Source organism: Phyllopteryx taeniolatus, chromosome 1, assembly GCF_024500385.1.
Source record: "Phyllopteryx taeniolatus isolate TA_2022b chromosome 1, UOR_Ptae_1.2, whole genome shotgun sequence".
In the NCBI taxonomy this organism is placed as follows: Eukaryota; Metazoa; Chordata; class Actinopteri; order Syngnathiformes; family Syngnathidae; genus Phyllopteryx; species Phyllopteryx taeniolatus.
The window spans coordinates 19362798-19387567 of record NC_084502.1 but is presented as its reverse complement, the minus strand read 5'-3'; the positions used below and the strand labels follow the sequence as shown (position 1 = coordinate 19387567).

At 41.3% G+C, this 24770-nt stretch overlaps 1 protein-coding gene across 3 annotated transcripts; it reads left to right on the top strand.

The window, feature by feature from the left end:
* Nucleotides 1-1318: 1318 nt before the first annotated feature.
* rbm39b (RNA binding motif protein 39b) lies at nt 1319-22285 on the top strand. Of its 3 annotated transcripts, none has more exons than XM_061778563.1 (15): nt 1319-1542; nt 2085-2142; nt 3426-3475; nt 3558-3743; nt 4097-4144; nt 4730-4847; nt 4927-5079; nt 6649-6786; nt 6864-6929; nt 7811-8015; nt 8116-8202; nt 13118-13214; nt 13316-13421; nt 16118-16196; nt 21796-22285. In XM_061778563.1, the coding sequence occupies exons 2-15, from the start codon at nt 2092-2094 to the stop codon at nt 21894-21896; spliced, it is 1485 nt and encodes a 494-aa protein (XP_061634547.1). In that variant the 5' UTR covers nt 1319-1542; nt 2085-2091; the 3' UTR covers nt 21897-22285. The 3 variants fall into 3 exon arrangements, with proteins under 3 accessions (XP_061634547.1, XP_061634557.1, XP_061634538.1); XM_061778573.1 differs by having other exon boundaries at nt 1319-1563; nt 4100-4144; XM_061778554.1 differs by having other exon boundaries at nt 1319-1563.
* The last annotated feature ends 2485 nt before the right edge of the window (nt 22286-24770 follow it).

Sequence of the window (24770 nt, the reverse complement as noted above, 5' to 3'; positions counted from 1 at the left end):
AGTATGAATATTGTGTTTGTCATAATGACATCACATATGTGTGTAAAAAAAATAAATAATAAATCAAGTCATTAAAATAAGTGTCCAAATGTATGTGACTTACTGGAACAATTATTTTTGCCGTGATCATGAATGAGCGAACCAAGAAGATGTAGATGAATGTTTGAAGATTGATCTGGTATGTCAAATTTTATGAGTAACGCAATCATACTGTAATGCCCTTGTATGTGGTCAAGGATAACACTGTCGCTGATCGGCTACAACTCGCACCCAGTCACTCTACATGCAGAACCTATGCCAACAATGTCCCTCTGTGCATTCATCTTTGCTTTTTTTTCTTTCTTTTTTTTCATCTTTGCTTACGTCACAACAACCATTCACCAGGCCCCACACTCAGAATGACAGCTATTAAATACTGTACATATACTGTATGTACAAGGAAGGCACTTATTTCTGCCCTTATGTTTAGCATGAATGATCCTTCTTATGTTGTTTTAATCTTTCACTGTTTCGAGATTCCTCCGTGACCCTTCAGAGACCAACAGGTGCATGTTTCTGAGGGAACCTGTGCAAATGTGGTGATAATACAGACGGTTCTGTTGTGTCATGTGCTTGTGCATGCTTTAAATGTTAAAGTCAAGGTGCTACTGACAAGTTAACTGACTGGATGCCACTTAAAACATAAAGAGGAGCAAAGAGTTGATTTTATATATCAGTATTCCAAGTATTCACAAAAGTCAATTTCTGGTCATGTCTTTTATATGTTGTGCATGACATTTCATATAAAAATCCCCAAAATAAGTTCCATTTGGGGGATTTTTAGTAGACTACTCACTATAGGGGGCTGGTTTACTCTAGAAATAAAAGGGGAAAAAAGTATATTTTTAATGTGTACGTAGAGGTGCTGCTGTATAAAAATTAGTTGTCTTCGCTCAGAAATTATTAGGGTTACAGTATGTTTGTTTTATGAATCCAATCCATTCCCCCTTTGCTCTGGTGCAAGATTTAAATAACACTTAATGTATTTGATTGTCACAGATCACTTTCCTAAAAAGTTGTATGTTTCTCTTGCATAGAAATTGCGTTGAAATGTACAAAACAGTGAAATTGATCTTGTCTGGTCGGGACCTCAGCACCCCTAAGCTTATGGTCCGAGAATTGCCCCTATATTTTATTGCTGTCAAAAGTCGAAACAGGTATATTTGACCCGAACAGTAAATAAGGGTGACATTCATGATGGGAAGTACAAGTCCGCAAATGTCCGCTAGGTGGCAATAATGTCCAACCTGTTAAGAAAAATACTTCAAGGATGAGTGACGAAGAAGCATGTTTCGTATGCTGTAGAACGAGGCCACGACACGATTCTTGAATTCTTCTGTTCTCGCGTACCAAACAAAAACATCTTACATAAGGCCCTTAATGAAATTATTTTATTCCACTTTAGTGGGATCTGCCGAACGAGAGGCACCCAGAAGATCCTCTACAGCGGGACATTGTCGTTGATATTTGGACTTTTCCTCACATTTTCGCCAATTCCAAACGGTAACGTCATTTGTTTGCTAGGTAAGCTAACGTACTGCTGGCAGCTAACCTTTTTTGTGCACAGTAGCCTCACGCTGTTGTGTTTGTAAACATTTGAGCTAACTGTGATTATAATATGCTCTTATCAAATTTGACCTTCGTGTCTGTTTATTCACATTGACGTCTGATAGACATGTAGTTGAAAGCGTGGCCGTTGACCGCTACAAAGGGCCCAAACAGCTAATCTTAGCATATAGCTGCGACCGCCATTTAGCCTCCATCTGACTTGCTTGTTCATTGAAGCGTGTTTATCGTTCGTGTTTTCTATGTACGCCCTAAGTGTAGGGTGTGGATTCTTAGGATGACACACCTTAAACTAAAGAAAAAACTTTAAGTGAATATTGTGAACCTTAATCCCACCATTCTATTTAGTTAAAAAAAATTCATGTAGTGTTGTTTAGCATTTGCTGCGCCTAATAACTAGCAATTCCAACAAGAGTGTAAGGCTAATACATTTCTGTGTTCCGTGTGTGCAAACTAATGAGCTCACGCTCTTATTTCAGAATCGTCATGGCTGATGATTTTGATGTTGAGGCCATGCTGGAGGCGCCGTACAGAAAGGTGGGTTGAGATTCAAAGAAATTAAACTTATGTTCTACACTTGACCCGTTCATAATAATTACAACTGTGACAAAGTTTACATTGTTGTGTGGTGTGTTTGAGTAAAACGCTATAAGTTTATAAATAAATCCGCATCTATCTCTCTTTATAGACTTCCCTAATGATATCTCACCTCTACTCCCATGAATTCATCTTTGATTCCACTGTGAACTGTGAAAAAAAGGAAGGTAGTTATTGTGCATATACTGATGTACTGTGGTTCACCATAGCACTAAAAGAGATTCGACCTAAAACACAGGCCTTATTCGGTTGCAACAAGGTGAATACCAATGATCGGTAGGCCCATCTTATCTGGCCAGCAAAGTCGGCAGTATTCAGATTTATGACCTGCATATGTAATTCAACAGATGGTCATCGGAAGGCTCAAAGATTGTATCTCTGCTTTGAAACCTTTAGAAAGAAGCCAGTCTTTTTACACACGCCACCCTTGTAAATTAGCTCGGGACAGTCTTACAAGTAAGACTTCAATTGTGCTAGTTCTGTCCCTCATTACTGTTAAACGTTTCTTTTTCTTATAAATATGAATACTGCCTCTTTGCCTCATTCAACTTGAATGTGTATCAGCAACTTTATTTTGCATGCTACACACAAAGCAGTTATGAATCTAGCAGTACTTTTTACTTGTAAAGTGACTTAGCATTCACTAGTCAAGACAAAATTAATTATTCAAGATAATAGTATCTCTTGGAAGATTTAAAAAAAAAAATAATAATAATAATTTTCTTTTTCTTGGGCGTCAATATTACTAAGAAGTGTGAATCCCTGTTTGCTTCAGGGCAAGATGTGTGACAGAGGTGGCATCGAGCTCTTACAGTCCAAGAACGAAAATGGGTGAAGATCACTGGACTGACACCAACCACAAAGGATCTCTTTTAGCGGCCCCGCATCATGCGTGGTCACATGATTAGGCACAAATAGCGACATTGGTACGAGTTGTCATAGAGGGAAGGGTTGAGTTGAGGTACCAATTGTCAGAGCCTCCTGAACTCAGCTAAAAGTTGTTGGGGCACCCTCCATCAGAGTACTTTACAGCCATGTTAACAGAGGGGCAGCAATTGGGGGAAGGACATCTGTCCGGGCACAACAGAAGAACATTTTGAAGTTTTATTATTAATTGAAATATTTCTGCATTTTCTCTTGTCCTACCCCACCCCCTTTTTACCATGACGACTTGAAATGTTGCGTCTACGTCCTCATGATGTTCTTCTATCAACCTTGCTTAGGATGAGGTCAAGTCTTCTCATGCAAACGGACACGATGGCCAGAACAGGAAGTATGTTTTCACATCATCGTATTTGACTTGCATGTCAGTGGTCGTATGAAAGTAACAGAACTCTGTATTGAATGGCACACAGGAAGAGGCGGAGCAAGAGCCGAAGCCCAGGCTCCAAAAAAAGAAGGAGCCGAAGCAGAGACAGAAAGAAGGCCAAGAAGAGGAGCAAGAGCCGAGAAAGGAAGCCAAGCCACAGCAAGGAACGGCATCGTAGCCGCTCTCGAAGTAGGGAGCGCGCTGGGCGCTACAAAGCCCGCAAGAGCCCAGTGTATGTGACTTTAAATGGACTTTCACTGCTGTGTGGCTTCTTCCAGTGTTTCCCAATGTTGAGCCAAGGCACCCATTTTGCATTAGAAACACTGAACAAAAATATGAATACTGACATAATCATCTCAATGTACTCACAAATTGACTAACTCTGTGTAAAATCTACTCACAGGATGCGATGACAAAGCGATAACGTTCAGACAAATTAAGTGCAATTTAATAATCTCCCACGGCATCCTGACAATGTCTCACAGATCACTACTGTGCCACGGCGCCCTGGTTGGAAATCACTGGCTTAGGAGAAACTGTTAATAAAAAGGCTTTCTCAAGGAAAATCTATGATCTTTGTTTCAGAAGGAAGCGTTCCAAAAGTCCTTTCAAAAAAGAGAAGAGTCCAATCAGGTAAAAAGTAGTTTCCTATACCAGCTTTGCTTATGCCAATGTTCGAAGAGTCAGTCCCTCAAGGCTTGTGTTGCATACTAAAATGCGTGATATGGTGTGATTCCTCATATTTTAAAGACAGATTTGATTTGACAATAATATGCACACAAATGAATTAATAACAGCAAAATGCTGGTCATTTGTATTTATTAAAGCATCCCTAGTTGTTAGAGGATGCATGTTTAATCCATCTCAAGTTAGTCCTTTCGCGCTCACACCGATTTAGATGCAACAGTTTCTGTCACAGTGGTTGGTCTACTCTGTGGTCTTGTTCCAGTCATTCTCTGCTGTTCTTGGTACAAAAGTGTCTATGATTTTTTTGTTTGTGCTCCATCGCACCATTGCAATGGGGTGCAAAACCGTTTTCCTCCACTTGTCATGTTTGCGTGGGGCACTGCTATGATTTGTGGAACCTGTGAAAAGCTCCAATAATTGGTCCAATTCATAAAAAAAAAAAAAAAAAGTTGCAGCGATTGGATGATAATCCCAATCTTAAATGAAATTCTTGGAGCGACTGTTATTGAGCCACTTGTTTTGTGTCTCTAGGCAACCAATTGACAACCTAACACCAGAGGAGCGAGATGCCCGCACCGTTTTCTGTATGCAGCTGGCTGCTAGAATCAGAGCTCGAGACTTGGAGGATTTCTTCTCGGCTGTGGGAAAAGTAAGTTAGTAGTTAATTTGAATGTAGACTTCCTACATTGAGTATAGCAAATGCCGTCTGAAATCGTTTTGTCATTTAGGTAAGAGATGTGAGAATGATATCTGACCGCAATTCCCGGAGATCGAAGGGGATCGCCTACATTGAGTTTGTGGAGTCGTCGTCTGTGCCCCTGGCCATAGGACTGACTGGCCAGCGCCTCTTGGGGGTGCCCATCATTGTCCAGGCATCTCAGGTAAGTGACCACATTTCTTCTTACTTTCAAATGTTTGATATGCATGGCTTATACAATGCTGTAAAAAAGTATTGGCCCCCTTCTCAAATAATTATATTTTTGCATAGTTTCCCCACTTAATATTTCAGATCATCAAACAAATGTAAATATCAGACAAATATAACCCAAGTGAGCTTAAACGCTGTTTTTAAATAAATTTCATTAAGGGAAAAAAAAAATATTCGATGTTGCCTGGCACTGTGTGAAAAACGTAATGGCCCTCTAAACTTAACTGGTTTGGCCATCCTCAGCAGCAACAACTGAAATCAAGCGTTTTCTATAACTGCCAATGTATCTTTCGCATCTCTGTGGAGATATTTATCATCCTTGTAGAATTGTTTGAATTCAGCAAAAATGGAGGGTTTTCAAGCATGAACGGCCTTTTTAAGGTGATGCCACTGCATTTTAATCGGATTCAGGTCTGGACTTTGACTAGGCCCCTCTTTTTTTTTTTTTTCTTTTTTTTTTAAGCCATTTCGAAGTTGACTTGCTGGTGTGTTTTGGATCGTTATCTTGTTGTAGTACCCAAGTGCGCTTCAGCTTGAGGTCACAAACTGATGGCTGAACATTCTCCTTCTGGAGGTAAGCAGCCCGTGACCATCACACTACCACCACGATGTTTTACTGTTGGTATGATGATCTTTCTGAAATGCTGTGCTACATTTACACCAGATGTAATGAGATGGACACCTTCCAAAAAGCTAAATGTTCATCTTTTCAGTCCATATAATATTCTCCCAAAAGTCTTGGGAATCATTCATATGTTTATATTTTTAGTTTATTTTATTTATTTTGCAAAAGTATGATGAGTCTTTATTTTTGGTCAGCAGTGGTTTTCACCTTGGAACTCTGCCATGGATGCCATTTTTGCCGAGTCTCTTCCTTATTGTTGTCATGAACACTGATCTAAACTGAGGCAAGGGAGGCCTGCAGTTCTTTAAAAGTTGTCCCGAGTTCCTTTGTGGCTTCCTGGATGAGTCATTGCTCCTGGAAAGGTTCACCACTGTTTTCTCCATGGAGGATAATGGCTCTCCCTATGGTTCGCTGGAATACTAAAGCTTTTAGAAATGGCTTTTGTAGCAATGTCCAGACTGGTATATTACAATTACCTTTATTTCTCGATTGTTCTGGAATTTCATTCAATTTCAAATCGTGTCATTTTGTTGCATCTTTTTAGATCTTTTGTCCAACTTGATTTTTTTGTGGAGAGATTCTGTTTGTGATTTCTTGATTGAATAGGTACGGAGGTAATCAGGCTTGGGTGTGATCAGTCAAAATTAACCAAAAATTTTGATTAGCGGCAATTAATTCATGATTTAACAAGGGTCGTAATTATTTTTTCACACAGGGTCAGGTAACTGAATAGTGTTTTTCCCCCTTACTTTTAAAAACAGCAGTTTAAGTTCACTTGGGTTATAGTTGTCTATTTACAGTTTGATCTTAAACAAGATGGGAAAACTATGCAAAAATGTAAGAATTTGAGAAGGGTGCCAATAATCTTTCACGGCACTGTATATTTTGCATTCACAGGCAGAAAAAAATCGAGCTGCTGCAGCCGCTAATAATCTTCAGAAGGGCAGTGCGGGTCCTATGCGGCTGTACGTGGGCTCGCTGCACTTTAACATTACGGAGGAAATGTTGCGAGGGATCTTTGAGCCCTTTGGAAAGGTCAGAATGGACTTTCACATCTTGGGGTTGGCTAAGTGCTTGTGTGGATTAATGTTTCTCATCTTGTGTTGGTGTAGATTGAAGGAATTCAGCTCATGATGGACAGTGAAACTGGTCGCTCCAAAGGATACGGCTTTATATCAGTAAGTGAATGAGCTTTTCTTTTGGGGGAGGGGGGGGGGGGGGTCAACTATGATTTGTTTTGCCTTGGCTGTGTTCACTACTGTGATAGGTTAAATGCAGCGGACAAATTTCATGAACGTGTGTTCATGCCAGTCAAGACGACTCTTAAGCCTTTTCACACGGCACTTGGCAAAGCGTCTGCCCCCTCGACTTTCCCATTCATTGTGTCTGTGTGTGTGTGTGTGTGTGTGTGTGTGTGTGTGTGTGTGTGTGTGTGTGCTGAAGGCGTTTTGATGTGACACCGAGCGTGATCTGATAGAAAAATGTTCTGTTCTTAGGCGTTGACACAATGATGTCAAAAAACTCCTCCAATGGAGGCGGGGCTGGCAGAGTGATTTCTGAGGGCTTTTTTTTGGCTGACGTGTACTGTTAACGGCAAGGGGGAGGAAGGCATAATAATTGCGTTGTGCCACTATCCCAAACTTTGGGGCAATAGAAAAATAATAAAGCGAGACCTCTCTGCTGAAGGCTTTCAAAGCTCCTTGCTCAACTTGAAATACCTGTAAGTGCTCTTCCTAGAACTAGACAGTTCACGTATGAATTTAAACTGTTAAATTAGTATGGGATATTCCACCCCCGCCCTTTTTAAAATTTATTTATTTATTTATTTTTATTTCCTGCTGCGTCGTCGTCTCCTTTAAAATAAGCAAAGGTAAGGCTTTCTTTTCCAACAATGACAAATACAGTACTGCTGAGTTGCGGGGAAAGCCTCCCGACTTCCTTCTAGGCTGTTGCCTCACCACTTTCAAATATAGGATACCTGCTCCCCCGTTTCGGTCGTCATTGCACTTTGACTGTTTGACTGTGCAAATGCAGTGTGAAAAGTGTGTTGTTTTTCAAGTTTGCAGATGCCGAGTGCGCAAAAAAGGCCTTGGAGCAACTGAATGGCTTCGAGCTGGCCGGCCGGCCAATGAAGGTGGGCCACGTCACAGAACGCTCAGACGCATCCACAGCAAGCTCGTTCCTGGACAATGATGAGCTGGAACGGACTGGCATCGACCTCGGCACCACTGGTCGCCTCCAGCTCATGGCACGACTCGCTGAAGGTTCGATAAAGCGTCAGCACCGCTTATGAAACAACTTTGTGTAATGTTACATTTAGATTTAGTTTTATCTCGTGTTGACCCAGTGTGTTTGGTCCTGCAGGAACTGGTCTAAAGATTCCCCCTGCTGCTCAGCAGGCTCTGCAGATGACTGGCTCCATATCTTATGGAAACATGGGCACACCATCAGGTAAGTCTGCACGCACCTTTTACTTCAGTCCAACCTTTTATTGAACTAAGGCGTATCATAAAAATTATAAAACCATTTCATCAGGTTTGTAAACGTGCTAGCGTACTTCTATTTGGCAGAATGCGAGTGACTATAACACTGACTTGAACAGAAAAATGAAGAGAAAAACCGTTTGGGGTTTCACCACCAGATATACCCCAAAAGGGTTAGGGGTTTTCCTGTTATACTTTATCTCACAGTAGGGCTGCACGATTTTACCTGCGATGTATATTGCAACGTGAAATAATACAGGATCAGCGTTGGGAAAGTTAATTTTCTAAGCAAAGTAGTTCCAAGTTCAGTTCATCGTTATAAAAATGAACTAGTTCAGTTCATAATCCAAAATTTTGAACCAAGTTCACTAGTCTAAAAACAAACTAGTTCATAGTTCTCTTTTTTTGTTCAGTATGTTGCTGATGGGCTATTACCTTCAAAATACTGGCATTTAATTTCTCCATGGTTGCCACCCATTCAGTCCACACGAGTAGCCAGCTGCAGCTTTCACGCTGCAGTCTCAAGAACATGAGGAAAAACGTGTTGCCTCAATGGTGTTTTTTAAAATGAGGAATTAAAATAAAAACAGGACTTTTGTCCTTCATCTTCTTTTCCTTTCGGCTTGTCCCTTTAGGGGTCGCCACAGCGTGTCATCCTTTTCCATGAAAGGATATCTCCTGCATCCTCCTCTCGAACAGCAACTGCTCTCATGTCTTCCCTCACGACATCCATCAACCTTCTCTTTGGTCTTCCTCTAGCTCTCTTGACTGGCAGCTCCATCCTCATCATGCTTCTATCAATATACTCACTATTTCTCCTCTGGACATGTCCAAACCATCGAAGTCTGCTCTCGCTAACTTTGTCTCCAAAACATCGAACTTTGGATGTCCCTCTGATGAGCTCATTTCTAATTTTATCCAACCAGGTCACTCTGAGAGCGAACCTCAACATCTTAATTTCCGCCACCTCCTGCTCTGCTTCCTGTTGTCTCTTCAGTGCCACTGTCTCTAATCCGTACATCATGGCTGGCATCACCACTGTTTTATAAACTGTGCCCTTCAGCCAAGCAGAGACTCTTCTGTCACATAACACACCTTCCTCCGCCCGTTCCAACCTGCTTGCACCCGTTTCTTCACTTCCTGACCACACTCAACATTGCTCTGGACGGTTGACCCCAAGTATTTAAAGTCCTCCACCCTTGCTAGCTCTTCTCCGGTAGCCTCTCTCTTCCCCCACCACCCCTCTCATTCATGCACATATATTCTGTTTTACTTAATCTTCATTCCTCTGCTTTCCAGTGCATGTTTCCATCTTTCTAACTGTTCCTCCACCTGCTCCCTGGTTTCACTGCAGATCACAATGTCATCTGCAAACAACATGGTCCACGGGGATTCCAGTATAACCTCATCTGTCAGCCTTATCCATCACCACTGCAAACAGGAAGGGGCTCAGGGCTGATCCCTGATGCAGTCCCACCTCCACCTTAAATTCGTCTGTCACACCCACTGTTCTGCTGCCCTCGTAAATGTCCTGTACTATTCTAACATACTTCTGCCACTACAGACTTCCCGCATGCAGTACCACAGTTCCTCTCTGGGTACTCTGTCATAGGCTTTCTCGAGATATACAAAGACACAATGTAGCTCCTTCTGACCTTCTCTGTACTTTTCCATTAACATCCTCAAGGGAAATAATGCATCTGTGGTACTCTTTCTAGGCATGAAACCGTACTGTTCCTCGCAAATACTCACTTCTGTCCTGAGTCTAGCCTCCACTACTCTTTCCCATAACTTCATTGTGTGGCTCATCAACTTTATTCCTCTATAGTTCCCACAGCTCTGCACATCACCCTTATTTTTAAAAATGGGCACCAGCGCACTTTTCCTCCATTCCTCAGGCATCTTCTCACACACTAGAATTCTATTGAACAAGCTGGTTGAAAACTCCACAGCCACCTCTCCTAGATGCTTCCATACCTCCACAGGAATGTCATCAGGACCAACTGCCTTTCCATTTTTCATCCTCTTTAATGCCTTTCTAACTTCCCCCTTACTAATCCTTGCCACTTCCTGGTCCACCACACTTGCCTCTACTACTCTCCCTTCTCTCTCATTTTCCTCATCAACTCCTCAAAGTATTCTTTCCATCTATCTAGCACGCTACTGGCACCAGTCAACATATTTCCATCTCTATCCTTAAATCACCCTAACCTGCTGCACATCCTTCCCATCTCTATCCCTCTGTCTGCCCAACCCGTATAGATCCTTTTTTCCTTCTTTAGTGTCCAACCTGGCATACATGTCATCATATGCCTCTTGTTTGGCCTTTGCCACCTCTACCTTTTGCCCTATGTCGCATCTCAATGTATTCCTTTCGCCTCTCAGTGTCCCACTTCTTCTTAGCTAACCTTTTTCCTTGTATGATTTCCTGTACTGTGAGGTTCCACCACCAAGTCTGCTTCTCTCCTTTCCTGCCAGAAGATACACCAAGTACTCTCCTGCCTGCCTCTCTGATCACCTTGGCTGCAGTGGTCCAGTCTTCTGGAAGCTCCTCCTGTCCACCGAGAGCCTGTCTCACCTCTTCCCGAAAAGCTGCACAACACTCGTCCTGTCTCAGCATCCACCACATGGTTCTCTGCTCTTCCTAATCTTTCTCCCCACCACCAGAGTCATCTTACACACCACCATCCTAAGCTGTCTAGCCACACTTTCCCCTACCACTACCTTAAAGTCGGTAACATCCTTCAGATTACATCTGCACAAGATGTAATCCACCTGCGTGCTTCTACCTCCGCTCTTTTAGGTCACCCTATTTTCCTGCCTCTTCTGGGAAAAACGTGTTCACTACAGCCATTTGCATCCTTTTTGCAAAGTCTACCACCATCTACCCCTCCAAGTTCCTTTCCTGGATGCTGTACTTACCCATCACTTCTTCATCACCCCTGTTTCCTTCACCAACATGTCCATTACAATCTGGACCAATCACAACTCTCTGTCTGGGATGCTCAGAACTACTTCGTCTAGGTCCTTCCAGAATTTCTCTTTCACCTCTAGGTCACATCCTACCTGTGGGGCATAGCCACTAATCACATTATACATAACACCCTCAATTTCAAGTTTCAGCCTCATCACTCGATGTGATACTCTTTTTACTCACATTTAGATGGCTTACCAGAAAAATCGTATTCAGTGATTTAGAGATATCGAGACAGTATATCATGGATATTATAGCAGCAATAGTGGAGAGGAAAATTGAAACACAATCAATACACTAAGGTAAAAGTAAAAACATAAATTTTAACATTCAAACATAGAGAAAACAGTCTTATAACCATATGGGCTAACAGTGTGTATGAAGTTCAGCACGAAAAGGAGAAAAGATTTCATTTGATTTCAGTAGGTATTTTGGATGATTGCTTTTATCCAAATACTGTATGTAGACAACTATCAAAAACAACAAGCCGTTTCTAATCACATACGATGTCGTCAACTGAGCAGCAGGGCTTCACTTGGCTTCATCTTGTTAATCCCCGTTTAAACATGTTAACATTAAACAATGTTAAAGCCCCGAAGATAAGAGCTGGCCATGAGCCGGCAGTGTGAGTCACGGCTGAAGCAGTGCCGCGATGAGGCGGCAATTAAAGGAGCATGAAAATGAGAAAATATCTTTGACTGAAGCATTTCTTAAGATGTGGAAGATTTCACTTACACATATTAATATACATCACTGTATATTGACAACTATTTAAAGAAAGAGGGGGGGAAAAAGCCATTATTACACATCGGATGCCCAAGCTGCTCTGGGCCATTGGTGGCTCTCTGCATAATAAGGAATAAATACTTACATAATGTCATCTTATTGGTAACAATTCCTCTGCACACTAAATTAACAATAGTCTCAAATGCTTTGTTGAGAAAATTATCATGTTGCCTCATAGAAAATGTATTTAAAAATGAAATTGATCTTAAGCTCTTCATGGCCAAAGAGGCTTTATAGACCAATACTCCAAGGTAATAAAAAAAAAAACCAACATACATTCAAACATAAAGAGTTAAAAAATATATATATATCATCATATGGGCCAAGAGTAGGTGTTTTGGATGATTATAGTTATACATATACTGTTTATTGACCGTTATCAAAAACAACGAGCCGTTTCAAAGCACATACAATGTTGTGGAATTAGACCCTACAATGGGACTATTGTGCGCACGTACATCGCAATGACGATGCTCAAACAAAAATAGCGTGCAGCCTTATCTCACAGGTATTTATAAAATGTTAGGTTGTCTTTGGTGTGCCAGCTTCCTTGCAAGCAATTTATCTACCATAACTGCTTCTTTTTGACTGACACATCATGTATTCAAACTATGGTGGGAGAGAAGGATAAAATAATCAGTCAAGGTGTTTCCCCTGTTTTCTCAATGGCTCTACCTTGGTGAAATGACACACGGGGTTGTTCACTAATGGTGCCTAATGGAAAAGTATCCACCTTTTGCCACCCGGTAATACATGCGACATCATGGTGAAAATACTGAAATATTGCTATGGTCTCAATTCACTCACAAATGAAGTTTCATATGGTCTCAATTCACTCACTAATTCACTCACTCAGTGTGTGTGCTATGAATCCCCTATGCAATAGGTGGATACAAACGTTAGTATTGTACCTTCTGCCCGCTAGTGGAACAACATTTAATTGTTGTGCCTGTCACCATACAGTATGTCGCTGGCATGGACAGATTAACAAAGAGGCATTATCTTCAGTAAATAATTTTAGTGGAATTGGATCATTTCTAATGACACACCTGATGATCTCTGACAACACACTGCTGGGCATTCCTTGTTTCTGTCATATGGTTGATGTTTTCTCATCGTTTAGGTGTTCCAGCTCCTGCACCAAGCCAAGCTTCGAACCTTCCTTCTCAGCCACTGGCCACTCACTGCCTTCAGTTATCCAACCTCTTCAACCCACAAGCGTAAGTCTTTGCCCATTCACCCAAGGCTTTCAAAGTGTTTTTAAATATTTACAATATTACCTCTTACTGGACTTTCCCCCCCCCCCCCCCCCCCCCCTCAGGGAAAACGATCCCAGCTGGGCTATTGAAATCCAAGATGATGTCATTGAGGAGTGTAACAAGCATGGAGGAGTCGTTCACATTTATGTTGACAAGAACTCTGCTCAGGTAAAGACATTCTCATTTATAGTAGAAGAACATCTCCGAGAGATTATAAAAAGATGGTCAAATTCTCATTTATAAAGCACTTTAAAACAAACATGGCACCACACAGTGTGTGTGTGTGTGTGTAATGTACAAAAACAGTTAAACACAACACAAGAGAAAACAATAATAGCAAAGGTAAAACAATGGAAACAAAAGAACACTAAAACAGTGCAGAGTCTCATGCTGAGTTGAAAGCCCAAGAATAAAAATGGACAGTGAGTGGGCTTGCCTAATATTCAGGAGGTGGTTATTCCAGAGAAATAGACCAGCAATGGAAAAAGCTCCATCTCCTCTGAGCCTCCCTTCAGTCCTCGATACCTCCAGGAGTGTCTGTTTAGCTGATCTGAGGCACCAGCAAGGAGTTCACAAATTTCCAAAAATCCCGAAGATGGCACAGAGGATGCTGGTGGTGTTTGGCTTTACGTGTGTGTGAACAGACCTTTAGTGTGATGAACACCAACAACACATCCTACAGATCCCAGCTGACTGATGAACACCTCAAATGTGTACTGAGAATTGCCACAACAAAACTAACATTCAAAGCAAATCTAGGTATTAACACTACAATGCCTTTTTATTTATTTGTTTTTTTTTTGTGTGTAAGCATCTTGTTCTGGCTTGGCCCGCCTGGCCCCGAGCCAAAAAGTTTTTACTTTGAGCGGCACGGTGGCCGACTGGTTAGAGCGTCAGCCTCACAGTTCTGAGGACCCGGGTTCAATCCCCGGCACCGCCTGTGTGGAGTTTGCATGTTCTCCCCGTGCCTGCGTGGGTTTTCTCCGGGTACTCCGGTTTCCTCCCACATCCCAAAAACATGCATGAATTGGAGGATCTAAATTGCCCGTAGGCATGACTGTGAGTGCGAACGGTTGTTTGTTCCTATGTGCCCTGCGATTGGCTGGCAACCAGTTCAGGGTGTACCCCGCCTCCTGCCCGATGACAGCTGGGATAGGCTCCAGCACGCCCTCGACCCTAGTGAGGAGAAGCGGCTCAGAAAATGGATGGATGGACATTTTACTTTGTAATTTTTTTTTTTTTTATTGATCATGCTGTAAAAATATTGTACTTATTTTCCTGGAGGATGCATTTGGGATTAGCCTTTGATGTTGGTAATAGTGAAAAATGAAGTGAAACAGGCAATGATTTTAGTACATTTTCTAGAATGAGAGTGATTAAAGAGGAGGATGCTATTCATGTGGCACAGCTTGAAGCAGGCATCAGGTGCCAGGTGGAGATGGGCCTGGCTCAAATTTGAGGCCAGGAAAAAAAAAAAGCAAAGAAATGAGGCAATTTGAATCTTAAATTTGTAGATCAACATGTTACTTATTTCTGCGTGATTTTTTTTTGCGCCTTATTGTACTCTTTAATCTTCCAGATTGCTTGTTAAAATAAAAAACAATTTCTGCGGGGGCATAGGGGATTTCCCCCCCAGGTGTTTGCATGTCTGATTCATCCACGACTATCGCCTCATGTTGCAGCATGATAATGCACGGCCCCATGTTGCAAGGATCTGTACACAATTACTAGAAGCTGAAAACGTCCGTTCTTGCATGGCCAGCATACTCCCCGGACATGTCACCTATTGAGCATATTTGGATGCTCTGGATCGGCGTATACGACAGCATGTTCCAGTTCCTGTCACTATCCAATATCAACTGGTTTTCTGACCCCCACAATAACGCAAAACTGCACATTTCAGAGTGGCCTTTTATTGTGGCCACCCTAAGGCACACCTGTGCAGTAATCATGCTGTCTAAGCAGCATCTTGATATGCCACACCTGTGAGATGGGATGGATTATCTCAACAAAGGAGAAACGCTTACTAACACAGATTTCGACAGATTTGTGAACGATATTTGAGGGAAATGGCTTTTTGTGTATGTAGAAAACATTTTGGGTCTTTTGAGTCCAGCTCATGAAAATGGGAGCTCTCCCCTGCTCCCCCCACTCCAATATGTTACTGATGGGTTATTACACTCAAAATACTGGCATTTCATTTCCCCATTGTTACCACCCATTCAGTCCACACTAGTTGCCAGCTGCAGCTTTCACCCTACAATCTTGAAAACATGAGGAAAAACCTGTTGCTTGAATGGTCTTTTATAAAATGAGCAATTAAAACAAAAACAGGACTTTTGTCCTTAATATGCAAACAAAAGCAACAGATTATGACAGGAACGATGGTGAAAGGACATTGATAACTTTGCACTACTCGCAGCTCTGGCTCACTATGATAAAGTAATTTATCTATCCTACATTACAAAACAGAATAAATTCAATATCAGTGTGATAGTACAGTGTTTTAACTAAAGCAATCTATAATAATTTTCCTAGTTTTTGCAATTATGTACTGTATTACAAAAGAACTCACTCAGTGCAGCAGCAGGTCTACAATCTTTTCTTTGAGCATGTCCAAACACATCCCTCTGCTGGTCACTTTTAATATTACAGATGATTCACTGTATAGTGCAGTACACCAACATCGCAGCAGACCCTGCGATGTGACTATTGCGCACACGTACCTCGCAATGACGATGCTCAAACAAAATATCGTGCAGCCCGAGTTTAATTGAACCATGAGTTGTCCTGTTATTTATTTATTTTTCAGGGTAATGTGAATGTGAAGTGCCCCTCCATACCTGTTGTTTATTTTTTTGCAGGGTAATGTGTATGTGAAGTGCCCCTCCATACCAGCAGCAATGGCCTCTGTAAATGCACTTCATGGACGCTGGTTTGCAGGTATGTGCAGTAGCACCAGGGATGGGTACCGAGCCCCGATATTGAATTGGCGCTGTGTCCGGCTACCGTGACAAAAATTTCTTTATTCGATGAAATAAACAATAGTGTTAAAAATGTAATAATAATTTAAAAAAAAGCTAGGGTATGCAGTTTTATTACAACCCTCCCCCCCCACACACACGTTATTAATAATAGATATTTGTAAGATAACCTTTATTAGTCAATCATTTCTGTCACAATATAGGAAATACAGTGGATACAGAAAGTATTCAGACACCCTTAAATCTTTCACTTTGTTATATTGCAGCCATTTGCTAAAATCATTTACCGTATTTTCACGACCATATGACGCACCGTATTAAAAGGTGCAGTCTCAGTTACGGGGTCTTTCTTTAACACATGCATAAGGCGCCCCGCATTATTGGGCGCTGGCATGGTAAAACACGCTAGATTAAAACATACAGTAGCATGCATACATGCTAAAAAGGCAGCGGGAGCAAAAATGAGTTCGGTTGTACTTTATTGAAGTATTTAACAATGTACTCAGGTTATTTTTTTAATCAATCCTCATCCACAAATCCATCAAAGTCCTCATCTTCTGTATCAGAAATGAACAGCTGGGCAAGTTCTCCAACAAACACGGTGGGTTCCCTCTCGTCATTGTCGGAGTCCGTCTCGTTGCCGGGGGGCTGTTCAGCAATGATGCCAACTTTCGCAAAAGCTCGGACAACAGTCAAAGCAGATACCTTAGCCCAGGCATCCACAATCCATTCACATATGGTGGCGTAACTCGCCTGGCGCTGCCTCCCAGTCTTAGTAAAGCTGTGGGGAAAAAAACATCCGGTTTCTTTATGTACACCTCACTCAGCCACTCTCATTTTCTCCTCGTCCATCCAGCCCTTTTAATTGACCTTAACGATGACTGGAAACTTCTTTAGGTACCGTCTTCCTCTTAAATATCACCATAGGTGGGAGTTTCTGTCCATTACCGCGGTAACCAAGCACAACAGTAAAAGCCGACTTCTCGTGCCCCCTTGTGCGTATCGCTACCGTGGTGGTCCCCTTCTCTACAGTGTGGTTCACCGGGATGTCGAAAGTGAGCAGCACCTCGTCCATGTTGGTGATGTGGTTGGACTGGATGTCTTTGTCGGAAATCTTTTTACTGCAGTAGGAGCAGAAGATGGCCAGCTTTTCCTTGTAGTACGCCGGAAGTTGCTGCGCCACGGTAGTCCTTGCCCGGATGGATAGATGGCGCCGTTTCATAAAACAAAAGCACCAAGACGGACCTCCTTGAAAATGTACAATTTTCATTTCTTCTGCAACCGTTATTGCCCTCAGTCGAATGGTGACTGTAGAGACATTCTCCCAGCTGTTCTTTGCTCATTAACCCATTGCTCGAGTTGGTCTTCTAACTCGGGCCACCTCGCCTTGTTTCCGCGGAAACTCAGCATCTTGACTTGGCGAAGCTCGTTTTCCTGCTTCCTCCACTTGCAAAACATGGATTTGTTGATCTTGAATTCTCTCGCGCCTGCTCGATTCCAATGTTCCTCTGCGTAATTGACAGCTTGTGTGTCTCTTCGTAGGTGCCCTTTTCAGGGGTCATTAGCCAAACCGATGTTGTTTTGCACAATGCACACCCCGGTACTATATATCTACTGGGGGCGTGCCTTTAGCATCCTCCTTCACGCGCACCCTTTACGTCCGCATGCTGTCCTCAGTCACGTCCGCCTTTCCTCTATATAAGCAGTGTGTCGGCAGGAAATGCTCCCCGTCAGTCAAGCGGCGCGCTCATCAAAGTCACACACTTATTCCCCCCCCCCCCCCTCAATGTACACACAGCACCCCATATTGACAGGGAAAAAACAGAATTGTTGGAATTTTTGCAGATTTATTAAAAAAGAAAAACTGAAATATCACACAGCCATAAGTATTCAGACCCTTTGCTCAGTATTTAGTAGAAGCACCCTTTTGAGCCAATACAGCCATGAGTCTTTTTGGGAATGTTGCAAGTTTTTTCACACCTGGATTTGGGGATCCTCTGCCATTCCTCCTTGCAGAGCCTCTCCCATTTCTGTCAGGTTGGATGGTGAACGTTGGTGGGCAGCCATTTTCAGGTCTCTCCAGAGATGCTCAATTGGGTTTAAGTCGGGGTTTTCTTCCAGTTTATCCCTGTACTTGGCCGCATTCATCTTTCCTTTGATTGCAACCAGCCGTCCTGTCCCTGCAGCTGAAAAACATCCCCACAGCATGATGTTGTTACCACCATGCTTCACTGTTGAGACTGTATTGGACAGGGTAATGAGCAGTGCCTGGATTTCTCCACACATACCGCTTAGAATTAAGTCGAAAAGGTCAGACCATAGTCTTATTTCTCACCATCTTGGAGAGTTTGTTTTTTTAGCAAACTCCATGCGGGCTTTCATGTGTCTTGCACTGAGGAGAGGCTTCCATCGGGCCACTATGCCATAAAGCCCCGACTGGCGGAGGGCTGCAGTGATGGTTGACTTTCTTGAATCTCCCGACTGCATCTCTGAAGCTCGGCCACAGTGGTTATTTTATTTTTATTTTTTCCCCTCTCTCTCCTCCCCCTTTACCTCTCTCACCAAGGCTCTTCTCCCCTAATTGCTAAGTTTGTCCGGACAGCCAGCTCTAGGAAGGGTTCTGGTCGTCCCAAACGTCTTCCATTTAAGGATTATGGAGCCCACTGTGCTCTTGGGAACCTCAATTGCAGCAGAGATTTTTTTTGTAACCTTGGCCAGATATGTGCCTTTCCACAATTCTGTGTCTGTGCTCTTCAGGCAGTTCCTTTGACCTCGATTCTCATTTGCTCTGACATGCACTGTGAGCTGTAAGGTCTCATACAGGCAGGGGTGTGGCTTTCCTAATCAAGTCCAATCAGTATAATCCAACACAGTTGTACTCCAATGAAGAACCATCTCAAGGATGATCAGAAGAAATGGACAGCACCTGAGTTAAATATATGTCAGAGCAAAGGGTCTGAATACTTATGGCTGTGTGATATTTCAGTTTTTCTTTTTTAATAAATTGCATAAATTTCAACAATTCATTTTTTTTTCTGTTAATATGGGCTGCTGTGTGTACATTAATGAGGGGGAAAAATGAACTTAAATTATTTTAGCAAATAGCTGCAATATAACAAAGCATGACAAATTTAAGGGGGTCTGAATACTTTCCGTACCCACTGTATATCTCAAGAAATAGACACTATGATCTTCTGGACCTTCACTTAAAGAAATTGAATTTGGACCTGATTAAATTTTAGTTGAATACACCCTGGTTTATATACTGTAATTTGTCATGTATATTGCGCATTTCACACCCCCCCCCCCCCCCCCCCCCCCCAAAAAAAAACTAATCTTTGTCAGTAGTACTTATTATACATGGGTATAGTAAAAGTTTTAAAAAATTCCTTCATAATTAAATGTGTATTAGTAGATAGTGGTGTGAAAGTGTTTGCCCTCTTCCCAATTATTTTCAAAAATGTTTTGCATTTTTGCCACACTTAAATGTTTGCCATCATCAAACAAATTAAAATATTAGTGAACAACACAAGTAAACACAAAATGCAGTTTTCAAATGTTTTTTTTAATTAAGAAGGGAGAGAAGCATAGAACTCCATGGCCCTTCAAACTGGACAGCACCAGAGTTAAATATGAGTGTCAAAGCAAAGCGTCTGAATACTTATGGCTGTGTGATATTTCAGTTTTTCTTTTTTTAATAAATCTGCATAAATTTCAATAATTCTGTTTTTTCTGTTAATATGGGCTGCTGTGTGTAGATTAATGAGGGGGGGAAATGAACTTAAATGATTTTAGCAAATAGCTGCAATATAACAAAGCATGACAAATTTAAGGGGGTCTGTCACTTTTGCCACACAGGGCCATGTAGTTTTTTTTCACTCAATAATAAAAACTGCATTTTGTGTTGACTGGTGTTCTCATTGACTAATATTTTAATTTGATTGATGGTAAACATTTGTGACAAAAAAATAAATCAGGAAGGGGGCAAACACTTTTTCACACCACTGTTTTAGAACAGACAATTTTGTTTTAAAATCATGTGACCTCTATCATTCGCACTCTTCTCCCATTCTCTTTACGGTTCTGTTAAAAATACAAAACTTTTCTACCTCTAAATAATTTGGCTGCGATGCACCATAGTGTTTAATTTTCACATGGTGGCTTTACGGAGTTACATTCCACCTCCCACGTGGCGATGGATCACAGTTTGATGCCACGTGTAAAATTTTAAAAAGTGGGAAATTCCTTGATAGCACGCTGCCATGATGATGTGAACGATGACATCGTTGAAGCGTGGCAACTTTTCAGAGGATTTCCCAGCTTGCCTAGTGCCGTTGTGTAGTTGTTAAAATGTTAGTTAGTCCCCTAATCCCATAAATAGTTGTAATAATGTGAGTGTTAATAGACCCCATGTGTGTTGATCCCCACTCCGCAGCTTATTGTCTTAACTATTTTTTTTATCTATTTTTTATCATCTTAAACCAGGAGTCAAAATGACATCCAGGGAAATCAAATTTACAGTAGATTGAGCAGGACGGATCGGCTCACGTGCTGATGGTCACGTGGGAGGTGGAAAATACCTCCGCTGCGGTTTCAAAACTAAACCCTAGGATATGTCACGGTACACATCCATCCTTCCATTAAACATGTTATTTAAGAGTATGTAAACTTCCGTATTAATAAACTGTTCAGTTGATTAGGACAACTACTTAGGAGGATAACCATGGACATTTATTATGTTAATATATTAATGGATAGAAAGTCGTGGGTGCGGATTATATATGGGTAGAAGACTTGTTGATTTTGGTGGTGCGCATTATACTCACATTTTTATATGTACATGTATATATTATGTACATGAGAAATTACGGTAATGCATAGGTGTCAATCTCAAGGCCCAGGGGTCTGATACGACCCGCCACATGATTTTGTGTTCGCAAAAGCCAATCATGTCGACTTCCCGTTTGTTGCCAAAATAACAAAATCGCAAATTGTCCTCGCTTTTAAGTGTTGGGATATTGCAAGCCTTTTATTACCAATCCCCCTTTCAAAATTAACTGAATAATAGTTGAACAACTTATTTACTGGATTCTGATTTCAAAACTAGTTATCCAATGTTTTTGTGTGTATGTAATATGAAGCGATCATACATTTATATGGCTTCAGTCATAACGGCCCTCCGAGGGAAACCAAAACTACGATGTGGCCCGCAACAAAAATGAGTTTGACACCCCTATGTTTAGCATTATTGTGATTTCTTCAAACGGGCTATTTTTATATGAATTATTTTGACGTTGTTGTTGAACCAAGACAACTTGGTTTAAAAAAAACAAAAAAAAACAATAAGGCAATGTTAATTCTGATATGTTTTTCTTTAAACAAAACAAACAAACAAAGGACCGATAAGAATATCATTTAAGTAGCGGATCAATAACCAGTATTGTTAAGAGTCGTAGAAGTGTTGAATTCTTAATACCCATCTCTGAGTTGCACTTTTGCATTCAAATGAGCATGAATGATACTCCAGATTGACACGTCTCTTCCTGTTTGTCTTGAAGGGAAAATGATCAAGGCGTCTTATGTTCCTTTACCAACATACCACAACCTTTTCCCAGATTCTGTAACAGCGAAGCAGCTTCTAATGCCAACACGTCGATAGTGAGAGACATGCTTCTGAACGTCAGTGTACATACATTTCTTTGCACTGATTTAAAATGTATTTGAAAAGGCTGCATTAAAGTTGGTTGGCTGAAGTTCGTGTACGCCCTTGGGAAAAACAGGCAGTTTTGAGTTTCCTTTCAACTTTGTGGCTTTGTGATGTCAACTACCACTGAAGAAATCTGCAGGTCTGTTTTTAAAGATTTGTCTCATCTGCTTGTTTCTGTCAGTACTTTTAGATTGAAAACAAATAGCAGGATTACACAAGTCTGAAATATTGGGTCTTAAATACCAAAAGTATATCAATGTCTACAATAATCCTTTGTAACTTTTTACAGCCATAATTTCATTTTTAGTATTAAGACTCCCAATAAACTATTTGAAAACTCATATGATCAGTGTGCTTTTTTTTTTTCCGTCAATCTTAACCCTCACATTTAAATTACTGGGGGGAGCAAAGAGTGACACCAGTTTACTCTTGGAGTCATTTTACCATTGACATTCAAACGTCAAGTAAAATGATGCATTTCAAATTGTGATTACATATAGTGCAGCAGCTCTGTCCAATTTAATAAATGGAGTCATTCAATGATTTTTGGCTTTGTACACCACAAATTACAGATTAAACATGATTATAAAGTGTAGACTCAGTTTTCATTTTTTTATGGCTTACACTAAAGCTGCAGAAATAAAAATAATCACCTGAATGCCAAAACACTTGAAAAACCTTTTGGGGATTAAATGTATGAAAAATTATTTTAAAACTTTCTGCATCAAACACTACATCAGCATCACACAACACTCACTGATTTTCACACAACCATTTTTATTTTGATTTAAAGATTTTACATGAAGAATTAAGATGTGCAATAACCTAAATATTGTATAGGGGGTGGCACGGTGCACGACTGGTTAGCGCATCTGCCTCACAGTTCTGAGGACTGGGGTTCAAATCCCGGCCCCGCCTGTGTGTAGTTTGCATGTTCTCCCCTGTGTGGGTTTTCTCCAGGTACTCTGATTTCCTCCCACATCCCCAAAATATGCACAGTAGGTTAATTGAAGACTAAAATTGCCCGTAGGTGTGAATGTTTGTTTGTTTCCATGTGCCCTGAGATTGGCTGGCGACCAGTTCGGGATGTACCCCGCCTCTTGCCTGAAGATAGCTGGGATAGGCTCCAGCATGACGATAAGATGTACAGAAAATGGATGGATGAATGAATATTGTATAGATTGCCTAAGATTCAAAACACAGGGACACACTACTGACAGTATCAATAGTTTGCCAAATGTGCCGCAACTCTTCGAGGCCTCATCTATCCATCACCAGTTGGTACCCACCCCCTCAATTCGGCTGAACAGCAACGAGGCATTTCCTGGTTTTAGGCAAGTCTCAGCTGCTGCCGAATAAAAAATATACTGTATAAATAATGTAATATATACATTTGTGGTTTTACAACAATACTTAACTATATTCAGAATTTATGATGGAACAGGATGAAATGGCAATACTTGGAATCATTGTTGCTATGGGAGCCACCCCCTTTTTTTATGTTCTGCTCCTTCATCTGCCAGCGCTTTTCGTGTCCGATTTGTCAAACATTTGATGTCAGTACATTGTGCTGCATACGGTTACGCCCAACGCCGTACAATTACAAGGAAAGAGGGAATAACCATTCACAGGTAAAAATGTTTCCCCCAAATTGTTCTGTATTGATAGCACACCTTTTGGCATTGACAAAAAGAAAACTCATAAAAATCAGTTGAGAAATTAGCAAGTTACAGCTTTCAGTGACTGCATTGCCTTCGATGGGCATGTCGGTCCTCCCAACATGGCCACCACGTAGGCACGTCAGTTGGCTGAGCTACTACAGCGTGTTGGCATATCTAGTGTGCTCTTCATATCTGTGGTTCAGATTGCGCTCGCATCAGATCCAATTTATATAATTGTACTGTTCACATTGACATAAAAAAATAGATTTTGTTTTTTTTAAACACTATTGTAAATAAAACAATTTTAATAATTGGATGAGCTTTGCTTTAAATGCAGCCCTATGGGGGGGAAACCTCCAACAGAAAGCCAGATTAGACATTGATCCAGTCAATGCACACATTCAGCAAAATGATACAAAACTGATCAGACAGACAACGCTTCCAAGTGCAAATGATAGATCCTAAAACATCGTGAAAGCAACTCAGTGAGTGAAGGAAAACAAATGGAATAATCTTCAGTGGCCTAATTTCAACCGGAAAGACAATGCTTTTCAATTACTGAAGACAAATGTGAAAGCAACTGCAGGTGTCGGTCAGTGCAGTGAAGGCCTGGCAAAGCATGTCCAGGAAGGAAAATCCGAACTTTAATATCAATGGATTCCAGATCATCCGAGTATTACACTTACAACTGACAAATACTTATGAGCCCTTGGAAATGTACATTTTACATCCATCCACTTTCAATACCGCTCTTCCTCAGTTGGGTCTCAGGCGAAAGGCAGGGCACACCCAGGATTGGTCACCATCTGATCGCAGGGCACATAGACAAACAACCATTCACACCTGTGCTAATTTGGGGTCTTCAATGACCTAGCATGTTCTTGGAATGTGGAAGGAAGCCTGAGTACCCAGTGACAACCCCCACAAGCATGGCGAAACATGCAAACACAGGAAGGGCCAAAAGTCAAACCCAGAACCTCGACTGTGAGACAGACATCCTAACCACTACACCCACCGTGCTGACGATGAATGATGCAATTGCGTAAATATAAGGAGAGTTCAATCTGAAAATGTAAAAGTCTACACTACTTCATCAAAATCCTAAAACCTCTGCCACCGTCCAAATACTTATGGGCCAAACTTGACAAGTTTCTGTTCAGTGTAG

What these genes read in the sequence shown, in the direction of transcription:
- rbm39b (XM_061778563.1), top strand. Translation starts at nt 2,092, where the DNA reads ATGGCTGATGATTTTGATGTTGAGGCCATGCTGGAGGCGCCGTACAGA. An exon ending in TCTTTGAGCCCTTTGGAAAG is followed by an intron (nt 6,787 to 6,863) that starts GTCAGAATGGAC and finishes GTGTTGGTGTAG; the next exon opens with ATTGAAGGAATTCAGCTCAT. An exon ending in TCATGGACGCTGGTTTGCAG is followed by an intron (nt 16,197 to 21,795) that starts GTATGTGCAGTA and finishes TTTGTCTTGAAG; the next exon opens with GGAAAATGATCAAGGCGTCT.